Consider the following 12524-nt stretch of genomic DNA (forward strand, 5'->3'; position numbering starts at 1 on the left):
CATATCCAAAAAAGGTGCCTGTTTACGAAAAAGGAATAGGTATCATGAACGTTCTGTTGTTGCATTTAGTTTCCAGACTGTATTTTATCTTTTTGAGTGAAAATGGCTTAAACGCGTGTTTTTTTTTTTTTTGCAGGATAATTTTTTAGGCGTGAATCAGATTGAAAGCACTCAAGGGCATTGCGTTACACCTTCCTGCCATATAATGTTATGGGTTAGCGCTATGCACGACGAACCTTGCGCTGTAAGCACTAGCGAGCGCCGCACTTACCATCCCCGCCGCACTAACACGAAGTTGAATGCCCTTTGTGTTTTGTGCCACTACGCCGGCGTGAAAGCAGGCAGGAAAGCAGGAGTGGGAGGGAGGGAGGGAGATCCTCAACAGGGTGGTTCTTCGGCCGCAGGATTGGCGAGCCACGCGCCTCTAGGGAGGTGCGTCAGAACTCCCCGGTTAGCGGCGACGTGAGAACCGGCGGTTGCGACAAGGCCCTGCGTTCAGCCGGCGGCCCGACGGGCGGCGGGGGGGAGGGGGCTGCGAAGCGCCACCGCACGCCGCAAGCAGGCGGCACGACTCCGCACGGGGGAAAGCGATAAAAGAAACTTCAAGACCCACTTGGATGCTGGTGCGGTCTCAAGAAAAAGGAGTCACAGCGAAAAACGCAGTTTCCAGAACCACGGGAAACACAAAACTTAACACCAACTACTGTCGAACTCGTCAAAGGCACACTTTAAATATTCGAGAGAACTGACATCCACATTTACAGCAGCCAGGGGGTTCCGCTCGTTCAGGGCAGAATCTAGGCAATCCTGACGTTGCTTAGAAGAAACAAGCAGCTGAGCCAGGAACAGAAACCACCAGTAATTACTGGAATGAATGAAAGAATGAATGGACACGACATCAGCAAATATACGCTACAGACTAATAACGGACAGCTACAAAAATTTTGTATGAAAACCTGGTGTTTTCACGTCAGTACGATATACGGCAGACAACGTAGCTGTTTAATACAATGTGGTACCAGCGTTATGACAACGAAATTATCTTTATCTTCTTAGAAAAACTTATTTTAAAAAATTGCACAGATTTATGGGGGACACAAAACCTCCAGTGTTTCAAATTTGTTAAAAAGAAGTGAATCGTTTGATACTAGAAAATATAAATTATATAACACACACACACCATTCAATAGATTAAAGGGTCTTCGATGACATCAATATTATTTGGCGAAGTTTCAATCACAACAATTTTTATTGCTGAAATTTGTGAGGGAGCTGAGGCGGTTATCTGAAAGATACGAAGCCAGCTATAATCTTGCCCCTGTGTTGTTGGTACAGAGAGAGAGGTGGTGGAGGGTTGGCGGGGACTTTCAAGCGGAATCGAACAGTCGGATTTAATTTAATTCTTGTATTTGAAAGGAAACGTATAAGGAGTATTAAACAAGCAATACAAACCAGATCTCTCTCTCTCTCTCTCAAAAAAAAAAAAAAAAAAAAGGAATAAAATTATGATGGAAAAGCTATACCCTGGAAACTTCAAAAAGTCGGATTAAAGGAACTGATTTATTATATATGAATATTTATAATAATATTGAGTGTGTCTATTATAATTTATATGATTTGTGTACTACAATTAAAACGTACTAGTCTTGCAAACCTTGAAAAAGAGTAGTTTTAAGTAATATATATAACCCATGATACATTTCTCTATAAGCTATAAGATAATCTGTCAAGCGGAGGTGTCGCGCCAGGTAGCCGGCGGCTAGCCGAGCGGTCGGGAGGAGTAGCGCACGGGGGTACTCACGCTTGGTGCAGTAGTCGCCCTGCCAGCCGGCCATGCAGACGCGCTCGCCCAGCTCGGAGCAGTTGTAGTGGCCGAAGCTGTCGTCGCGCGGCCGGCACAGCGTGGTGCAGCCGGGGGCGTAGTACTGCGCGTCGCACGTGACGCGGTACTCGTAGCGCATGACGGAGTGCGCGGAGCGGTGCTCCTCCTGCGTCCACGCCTCGCCCACGTCCAGCCAGCGCTGCATCGTCAGGCGCGTGATGAGCGACTCGCCTGCCGGGCACACCACACACGCTCATTCACACACGCTCTCACATCACGGCCAGGGGTAGATATACATGCTTGCCAGTCAGGGGCGTAGCCAGGATTTGTGTATGGGGGGTGTTAAGAAGCATGGCTCCCCCCCCCCTTATTAAAGCGGGGGGGTCCGGGGGGTCCTCCCCCGGGAAGATTTGGATTTCAAGGTGTAAAATAGTGCTATTTTAGCAGTTTCCGGATCTTAAATTTAAATATTGTAACGGTTAAAAATTGTATTAATTTTAATATGAAATTTGTTTGAGTAATGTATAAGAATTAATTAAAGATTTGGTGCTAAAGGGGGGGGGGGGGGGTTGAACCCCTAACCCCCCACCCCCTGGCTACGCCCCTGCTTGCAAGTCATCAAAAATGTTTACCCTCTCAAGATAATGAAAAACAAAATTGGTTGTCTGTAAAGTCGGTTTACGGACGATGGTTTAACGTGACAACGTCATAACAAAACATTGATGAAATTATTGCATACTTTTATGAATAAAATTGAATCATTTTTAATTTAATAATAAAAAGAATAAATACTTGAAATTATACTAGTAATCAGATTTTTTTAAATGCAAGAATAATTAACCTTTATTGCCGGAAATTGTTGTTGTGATAAGCAATAAAAACCACATTTAACTTTTCACTTCACTTTATAAACAGTCGAATGGAAGAGAGATAGATGCGGCGCAAGCGTACAATGAGCGTAACGGGACACTTTTTCATGCGTGCAGCCGGCGTTCATCGATTTATTAGACGTTGTCACGTCAAACAAATTATTTTACACACATATAGCACGGCTATCACAGCTAAAAATATTATGCATAAACACGAGCGTAATCAATAAATACTTGTAAACAAGGATTTGCAAGCTATTACAACAATCTTGCTTATATACCCACACTCCATCCCCACACACTCCTATGTTTACTCTCTCAAGAATATGAAGGAAAAAAGTATTTTATATACATATAGTATGGCTATCACAGATATAACTATTATGCATAAACACGAGCGTAATCAATAAATACTTGTAAACAAAGATTGCAAGCAATTGCAACTATCTTGCTTATTCACTCAACTCCCATCACCTAACATACCGGTCTTAAGCTGGACCTGATTTCAATTATCATGCTTGGGTTTTCATGCATTACTACATTACTAAATGTTACTTACAGTCAGATGTTTGTAAACATGCGCCCCCCCAAATCCATAGAAATTGCTAATTTAAAGATATCGTATTTCAATTGACTTTATTTCGTCACGTCAGTGTCCACCCAAAATAATTTGGGCATCACACGAGTATTCACTGACGTAGCTTTATTTCCACCAGTAACAGAAAATCGGTCACAGATATTTCTAAGCAATGATGGAGCTACGATTACAGATAGTCAAAACTCTGCAGTAATCTACGGCAGCATACTAAAAAAAAAAATGTCCCCAGATTGAGCCAACAAAATGCCGAATTGAAAATTTAAAACAAAAAAATATATAAAAAAGTAACACGATGTTCAGCATTGTGTGTCTCAGGGTCTACACGCCGAAACAAATCCAAAACGCTTTAACCGCCTCGAACCACGCCACCATATCGTCGTGTGTGTGTCGGCGGCCCGAAGCACGCAACATAAACTCTTGACTGGGGGGTAAAACAACTCTTGAATCAAGCTCGTGGAAGCAGGGGGGCATGGAGGGGGGGGGGGGGGGGGACAACCTTCTGACGGTCCTCTGAGCGCGGTTTCGCCGTCCACTCAGGAATGCCGTAGCGCTCGAAACTTCCCGGAGACGTGGCCAAGCATACCGTCCGTCCCAATAAAATATAGAAGGAGGAGGAGGGGAAAAAAATGTTTACCGTGCAAACTGATCTTTACCTCTCTCTTTCCACCCGAGTCTTCCGGCGAGGGAGAGCAGAAACCGAACACAGCAAGAAAAAAAAGGGGGGAAGGGGGGAAGAGGCGCACCGTGGGAGAGAAGAAGCCGAAACATTTAATGAAATCCTCCTTTGTCTTATTCACGAACGGGAAGGAGGGAACAGGAGTCTGTTTTTATCACGGGAGCATCTCTACCTGACTGCGGCCTCCGTGTTCAAGGAAAAAGTAGAGGAGGGGAAGGAAAGAGACAGAGAGGGAGAGAGAGGCGGCGGGGAAAACACGACGTGTTATTAAAAGCGTGGAAAAAGGTGGGTTAGGCGGACCAAGGGGAAGGCTGGAAAAGAACGAAGCAAGCAGACATCTCCCCGGCACGAGGTTTAAAAACCTGTGGCTTCAACACAACACTTTTTTTTTCTTTCTCCCCCCCCCCCTTTTCTTTTTTTCTCCTTTATCCCCCAATACTCCTGCCACCCCTAGAGTATCGGTAACCGTCGGGGAAAAGGATTCGAGAGGTCCCCTCGCCTCGCTGGAAGGAAGACATCTCCTGAAGGACCCACCGAGATCCTGTGTGGCGCCACTGCAGACGTGGGGAAGGGGGAATACAAAGAGCAGACATCCTTCAAAGCCAGTGACTAAACCTAAATGTCCTCGGTTTTTTTTTAAGAAGAGGTTTGTTTTGAGATTTACGTCTTCATTAAGCTACCAGACCCACGCGGGTATTTGTGCAACAAAATTAATTGGCAAAGATAAAAGTTCGTAACACAACCAAAATAAAATGTATGTTTCATTCAACAGAATTCTAAGTAAGATGATAGCAAAGAAAAAGAAGAAAAAAAACATACAAATAAAGGCAGTCGTTTTTACCGAAGTAGGTACTTATTTTCCCCAGGCGGGAAGTGAAACAAAAAAGTAACCGATGTTGGTTTTGAGACAACTAAAAAAATCCATGGAATAATATTAGTAACTGTTGAAAGGATGTTGTAATGAGCCAAAGAGCTAAAACCTATGAAATAACTACGAAGGACTGTATGAATACAAGTAATTTTAACTAGATCAAGGTGGTAGGTCACATCACTTTTGAAAGTGCTACGTTCGAATAAGCTGTTCACTAGAATAGTTTTGTTTTAATGTAATTATGTTCAGTGTCAAATCTGCCGTAACCCAAGCTCACTTGATATTTCCTATCGGACATCGTAAAATTTTAATTTGAAATGTGGTTCAAGGATAGGTTATTAGGATACTGTCGTCTCCATATCATCTTTGAGGACTTATAACTAAGAACTAAACAAAATCAATATTAAGAGAAATTGTGAGCGGGGAGCCACCAATTTTCTAGGTGGGAAAAAAAATGAATTCACTGTGATAACTGCTTTTATTAAAACAGGAATATCGTGTCACTAGGCGTGTATATTATTTTTCAAGAGAACATTTCTCCAAAATTTGAAATGTAAAAATATTATGACGGACGAGCGGAGAGTTGTGAATCGCTCGGTGGCTGACGGACGAATGCTGGGAGTAATTGAAATTCCTGCCTAAGGTATTTGCCGTCAAGTTCCTAACGCCCGTTCTACAATGTCTCTATATCACTCTACACATGCCAGTATAGCAATGAAAATATTAGAAAACTATGTTTTTACATAGGTGTATATATATATCTTTCTCACCTGTCACAGGTGTGGCAAAGGTATGTAAAAAAAAAAAAAAACGCGCGTATTCGAATGCTACGCTGTGTCACAATTTCTAAGCAACCGGTGGAGAACTTTCGGAGATTTGAGATTCAAACGAACGAACATTTATGTTTTTACCAACATAGATGTAAATACTGCCCGTGCTGCGAACTCAAACCATAAATATTTATATATATTTTTTTTAAATTCAAACTAATATTTTGCAACCTTGAAAATGCAGTCTCGATGATTGCAACTTGTTGCGCAAGCGGCAGAAGCGACAGTGAGATCCGTGTCCGTGTCCGTGCCACTGCGGACAGGACTGAAGAGACTGTCCGGGCCCGAGACTGGGGGAGGGGGAGGGGGAGGGGGGAACAGTCCCGGGCCAGGACACGGCGCGGCATGAATCGTTACCTCGACGCGGGTTTCGCAAAAGGTAACAGGTGGCCGACACGTGCAGCGCCGCAGCGGTCCAGTGAGAAAGGGGGAGTGGGGAGAGGAGGAGAGAGAGAGAGAGAGATAGAGAGAGAAGAACAGGATACCGGGCAGGTTTGATAAGATGCAGGGGGCGGGGGAGGGCAGATTCGTGACCGACCATCTTCCCGGACCGGGAGACCTTGACAGCGCGCGCTGTGGCATCTCCCGTCGAAGAATGTCCCCCCTACCATTTTTCCCCTCCACCCCACCCTCCTTTAAGCCCTTCGTCGACAGTGAATCATTCCGCGGCATTCCTTTACCCACGTCCTGCAGCATCACACACGTGACCATCATTATAATAATTAATCTGTGGTAATAAGTAATCTGAACGAATTAATTTTGACATTTAAGCCGTTCACTTAATTTTCTTCTAAAATTTCGTGTTTTGCTTTAAAGTAAATTCATAATATAACTATCGTTAATTATTAACACAGTTTTTTATAAATATATCACGTATTTATTTAACAGTTTTTTTATAACTTGAAGGCCAATATTAATGTCAACCCTAACCCTAGCATGTAATGGTGTTTTGTATATAGTCTTAAAATAATCACTTGTGTGTAGCTTTTAACGTGTATGACTTAAATTTTTGTGTATTATTTATAAAAAAATTCTATTTCCCTCAATAGGGTTATGGAAATAAATTAAATAAATGGTATTTCCATAACCCGATTTGAGGGAAAAGCCGTTTTCTCATTGGTTCCAGCCCAGACTGTCAGCTCGGACATTGGTTCCAGTCCAGACTGTCAGCTCGGACATTGGTTCCGGTCCAGACTGTCAGCTCGGACATTGGTTTCAGTCGAGACTACTGTCAGTTCGGAGCCGAGCAGCTGGCAAATCGCGGCGCCGTACCTGCCGCCTCGCTGTTCCCAGAACAGCTGTCCCTCGCAGACCGCGGCGGTAGCGCAGACTGACCCCGGGAGCAGGTAGCCGAAACCGTTCAGCAAGGGGGGCAGGATCTCTGTGGTTCCCCCGAAACCGTTCATTTCAAAAAACGAGACCCACACGAGAGCGGTTTCGCAATTAAATCCACGCTCCACTACCGTGTCATTAACGGAACGAAAACGCCTTCCAACGCAAGGGTAAAAAAAATTTATATATATTATCATTTTTTTCACGGAATTACAACCGGGTATAATATACCCCTTGAAGACACGAAATAATTAAATGTGATAATTTCGGGAAGTGGCCGAGAGTCCAGGGGGGGGGGGGGGGGGGGAGAGAATTAAAACAAAAGAACAGCGGCGGGGAATCGGCGAGCGCGTGATTTCCTGAGGTCCGGAGTGACAGCTCGCGAGGGTAGGCCTCACTTAGGGAGTGGCCGGGAGATGATTGGTGGACCGCGAGGCAAGCCGCTCGAGACACCCTTGGTCGCGACCGGCAACATAACGCATTGCGAACACCGAGCGAAGGCCTCCGAGAGAGCGAAAGTTCAGACCAAAAACATTATGTGGCCACGTGTCTCGGCGAACCATCCGCGTATGCGCTCTGTTGTTGTTGATGTGCAACATCCTAGCTCTCTCGGTGTACGGCATTTCGTAAATGCGACGGAATTCAAGGAACGGAAACGTGTAACAATCATGTTGCTGCCATCTGTGGAGGATGGCGCGAACCAATGTTCACAAAGACAAAGGGAAGCTTTACAGTATAAACTGTTTAATTTATTATTACAAGATGGGCCGTATATTAGCAAAATTCAGTGTCGAAAATCACGTTCAAACCCAGGGTTCAGTTTTTTTTTTAAGTCTTTTCATTTTTTTTCCCGGAGCAGTTTCATTATATAGTTACAAATTCAGGTCTACCTAATCGAAAGATTCCATAGTCGACGCAGATTCGATAGTCGACGCAGCTGCTCCAGAAGCTAATTCTGGCGGCGGGTGCGGAAACAATTAGTGATTCGTGTCCAGAAATATAGTTGAAAACATAATTTAAGTACATTTATCACTCTCGGCCTTTTTTTAAATTGAGAGTTACACGTAAAATTTCGTGCCCAAGTTTCGTATTATAAGTTTGTTTGCAACAAGAGAACACATGAAATTCGTTCGTTGCCGAGGTTAGAGACGTTACACTTCACTAACAAATACTGAAAGACTCGCTCACATATTATTTTTGTAACATTAGTGTTCCCGTGTTAAACTACCGCCGCAACAACCACGCAGAAGAAAAGTTAACATTAACATGCGTAACGTCTGCTATTAGTATACGAGGGGCAAGACTCCGCTGTCAGCTCCTGGTAAGTCACGAACCTTGAAGTCACCATTACCCACCGACAAAGTTGGGACGTCGAAAAGCCCAAGCGTGTGTGTTAGTTTAGGTTAGGTTAGGTTAGGTTAGGTCACTTTACAAACTAACCACTGTCAGAAATATCCTGACGGGCTGCCCACCCAAGGGGCAACAATTCAGACAAACTTTCAAAAACACTACTGTCAGAAAAATCCTGAAGGGCGGCCCTTCCAAGGGGCAGCATTTCAGTCGCCCCCAAAAAACTACACCAAAGAAGCGTGGACATCCGGAGATTTGGAACTTGTCCATTCACAGGCACAGCGCCCCGGTTAGGTACTAGAAGCCTGGAGACGGATGTCTTCACGCTCCGATGAAATAACCTCCGCTGCGCGACCTTGTGCGCGCGACTGTACCAGCTTCACGATCCGGGAACTCTCCCCCCCCCCCCCCCTCATCACTCCCTTCGACGCCTTTTTTTCACCTCTCCCGAGGAAACGTGCACATCGTCAATGATGGACGATATCGCCTGCACTCGGAGCACAAAAGAAGTATCTCTCTCGGCACGGCCGCGGCTGGAAAAAAACATCTTCACGTCACTTCCCCCCCCCCCCCCCTAACCAGAGGTGATGGTACAAGAGGAACGAGACTAGCGATCCGTCAGCCAGAAGATCCCGTCGACGAAGAGAGAAGAGAGACTTCTTCTCTCTCCTCTGGGACTTCCTCCGGCCACGATAATTACCGGCGAGAAGGTGGGTATCTCATCATCTCTATAGCTTTTAATAAGGCGTCCCGCATCTGGAACCCTAGCACGCCATTTCCACCTTGCACCTTCAACCCCCTCCCCTCCCCCCTTTATTTTTCCACCACACCCTTAAAACCCGCGGTCACTGAAGGGTACGTTGCCGTTCCGACGATTAATTAAATTCCACACCCAGGGCAGGGCTTATCGGAGCCCGCCCTCCGGTCACGTCGCGAGAGAAAACGAATGGTTACGACTACGCGTAATCGTGGAATCGACGGTTGATGCGCGAGGGGAGGGGTGGAAAACACCAACACAAAAAAAAAACCTTTTCCCGCCACGCCAGAAAGCGGCAGCTATTGAGTAATAGCACGTGCACTGCTAACAAAGGTGGCCAACCCTTGGCTCCACCATGGGGGAAAGGGTTCTGAAAACCGAAATGAATAGAACCTTAAGGCGAAGCCATGAATAAACCTAAAAACAGCCAAGAGGAAGGTTGAAGGGGGGGGGGGGGGAAGCTCCAAAATCAACCGCTTACCTACAAGTGAATCCAAGGTACGTTGCGAAAGCATAAAAAAAAAAGGGACTTTGCTCCTGGCTTCAAACGAGCTAGGATAAAAAAAATTAGCATGTAAGCACCACTGTCGATATCTTGCAACGTGTAATTTAAGCACCACACACACAAAATAAAAGTATACTTAACAGTGTCCACTTGTGTGGTAAAACAACAACCTTCACAATTACTCACAGTATTACCCGTCTACAGCTTATTGGCATTATGATAAAACAAACTAAAATTATAATTACAAAACCTAGTTCATTTCAGTCCCGGATCTAAACGCAAGTACGGGGATACTATTTTCAAGGTTGCAAAACCGACAGAGGAGGTTCCGGAGTTCAGCTGATTCATCGTCGAAAAGAATCGCGCACAGGGAGTTTTCAAGAATCTTTACACGAAGTTTCAACTTAATATTATACACAATAATATCAGTTTTAACCATCCACACTCTCCAAAACTGAAAGTAAAAAAAAAAAGTACCCATTCAGACATGTTCTAATGTTGTTCGTAAACAGACAGCATTAGGATAGCCTGAGCAATTTTTGAAACGTGGGGGTACTTCAGAAGAAATGCACCAAGGATTCCGCACAATCTGCAATAAAAAATTATCCGAGTTCATCCCTGGCAAAACTTTAAAATTTCCCTGACTTTTTTTTAAGAACAATTTACCTAGTATTTACAATATCCGAAACGAAGTAAATCCGGCCTCCACCACCTCCAATATCTGGCCTAGTTTATGCAGAAACTTGTTTGCATGCGCAACTCCAGCGTGTCCATGACTGTGGATTAAAACATCATTTGCAAAAAAAAACTTATTTCACAGCCTGGCTGATAGCAAACAGGAGTATGAAATTTTCCACTCAAACTACTTTCACTCGAGGATTTCCATGACTTTTCCAGCAACTTTTAAAGTAATTTTTTCTCCGATTTTCGCGTTCTTTAAACGATTCATGCAAGGTGGAATTTTGATTGAATACAATTTTTTGGACACACGCCATTGCAGTTTTGCACTGTTCATCGTGGGTAAAAAAAAAAAATTCAAGAATGCGAAATAAGAAATAAAAATGACAAGTTCTTTCCACGGAATTCTTGTGCTGTCTGATATATTTTTTTAAAAAAGTTTGAATGTGCTTTCTTGTGTGATCCATAATAGCCTACTTGTTTAGGTTCATCGGTTCGACATCGGCTGATTTAGGCTTTTATCTGCGGGTTTTTTTCCCCCCGTGATAAGACAGTGCATAACTGCAATGCCGTAAGTCCAAAAAATTGTATTAAATCCCTTATTTTCTTTGGCCAATTGAAAGTTCCCTGGTTTTCGAGAATGCGGACATCCTGCAGCGGCTGAACGGAAGGAACAGGGGCTGACAAACTGCAGAAGCAGGCGCGGACGGGGAACAACTCGGCGACGGAACAGGTAGCGCAGGAGCGCGGAAGAAGAGTGCAGATGGGCGAAGGTAAGTGGCTGCAAGAGAGTGCAGTGGGGTGGGGGGGGGGACGACTTCCTGATCCGGCCCCGAGCACCTGGCCCCATGTGTCTCCCGGAGCGAGGGGGGGGGGTGTAGGGTTACCCCCGCCTGGAAGGTTCCCACAGCGCACCGGAAGGCCTTAATCTCAGGAAGAGAGGGGTCGCTCTTCCCCCGCCCCGCCAGGATGTGCGCGGAGGTGGCTGGCGACAGCTGGACCACTTGGCAGGGCCCGGGGGGGGGGGGGGGGGAGACAGCCCCTACATGATCCCCGGAACCCACTGGCGTCCTCGCGAATACAGCGACCCTGGCACCAGCCACAGTGCTCACCAGAATTGTATAGCCATGGACGCCCACCACAGTGCTATGTATGTAAATAGTTAAATTTTAGTGCCATGTTTATGTACAGATAAACACAATTAGTTACTATGAATGTGTGTATAATATATATTGTAATATGTTCTAGGGGTAGACTCAAAACAAAAAACATTTAGCCAAAAGAGGCTCCAAAAATTTTTCCTTTCATTTAAATATTGTTTTACTATAACCATATCAGAAATGTATATACATATCAAATAAATTAGGTAAAAGAGCACTGAGTGCTGGAATGCCACGTTGCAATAACAAGATCTGTAAAGTGTAAAAAAAAATGTGTCAATAAAAACCAATTGAATTGACGGCCCCCTTCATCTCCCGGCCTGCTGGACTCCGCCCGAGGGCAGTCGGTCAACAGCGATACAAGTTCTCGTACTTCTGGAAGGCATAATTTCGTTTTTGTGGATCGTAGCAACCGCCGCGAAAACGGGTTCGATTAACATAGACGTCAAAACTGTGTTTCATGGGAAACGTTCAGCATATTGCGTGCATACAGGCCAGATATGGCCAGTGCAACATACAAGTGTATCCAGAAGATGTCTTGTGTCTGTTAAAAGCCACAGGTTGGCGCTCCTGACGGCTACTACGGCTGCCGCTGGTCGCACGGACAGGGCCGCAACTAGTGTCTCTGGCACCCGGGGCATGAATGGATTCATGCGCCCCCCCCCCCCTCTTTTTTTGCACATACCACACCAATAAAGCGGGGGGTCCGGGGGCCCTCCCACGGAAAAAATGGTGTTATTTAAGCATTTTCCATACCTACGTGTAACAGTTTCTGTGCTACTGTAACTTCCATGCATGAACCCACGATGTCCATTAAGTAGTCCGTATAATCACTAGACTTGTTCATTAAATATGTTGAGACGTTATATTGTAAATCAGATTAGACATTCCTGGCATGCAAGTTAAAAAATCTTTTTACCAGTTACCAGTTGTAGTAGGAATTACAATGCAAGCGATGATTTCGGCGCCCCCACAGCTTTGCGCCCGGGGCCTATGCCCCCCCCCCCCTAGTTGCGGCCCTGCGCACGGAGTCTGTCGAACACGGAGGAGCACGCGGAACGGGGAACGGGCAATCT

At 45.1% G+C, this 12524-nt stretch overlaps 1 protein-coding gene across 3 annotated transcripts in view; it reads right to left on the reverse strand.

Annotated features, from left to right (window-relative positions):
• The window catches only part of LOC134541566 (neurogenic locus protein delta), a 505174-nt gene that overhangs the window by 32597 nt on the left and 460053 nt on the right, over positions 1 to 12524 (reverse strand). For all 3 annotated transcript variants that reach the window (XM_063385081.1, XM_063385078.1, XM_063385077.1), the window contains one exon: positions 1802 to 2053. In XM_063385081.1, the coding sequence (XP_063241151.1) occupies positions 1802 to 2053 (252 nt within the window). The remainder of the gene's footprint in view (positions 1 to 1801; positions 2054 to 12524) is intronic.

Source organism: Bacillus rossius (genome assembly GCF_032445375.1).
Source record: "Bacillus rossius redtenbacheri isolate Brsri chromosome 4 unlocalized genomic scaffold, Brsri_v3 Brsri_v3_scf4_1, whole genome shotgun sequence".
NCBI classification, from domain to species: Eukaryota; Metazoa; Arthropoda; class Insecta; order Phasmatodea; family Bacillidae; genus Bacillus; species Bacillus rossius.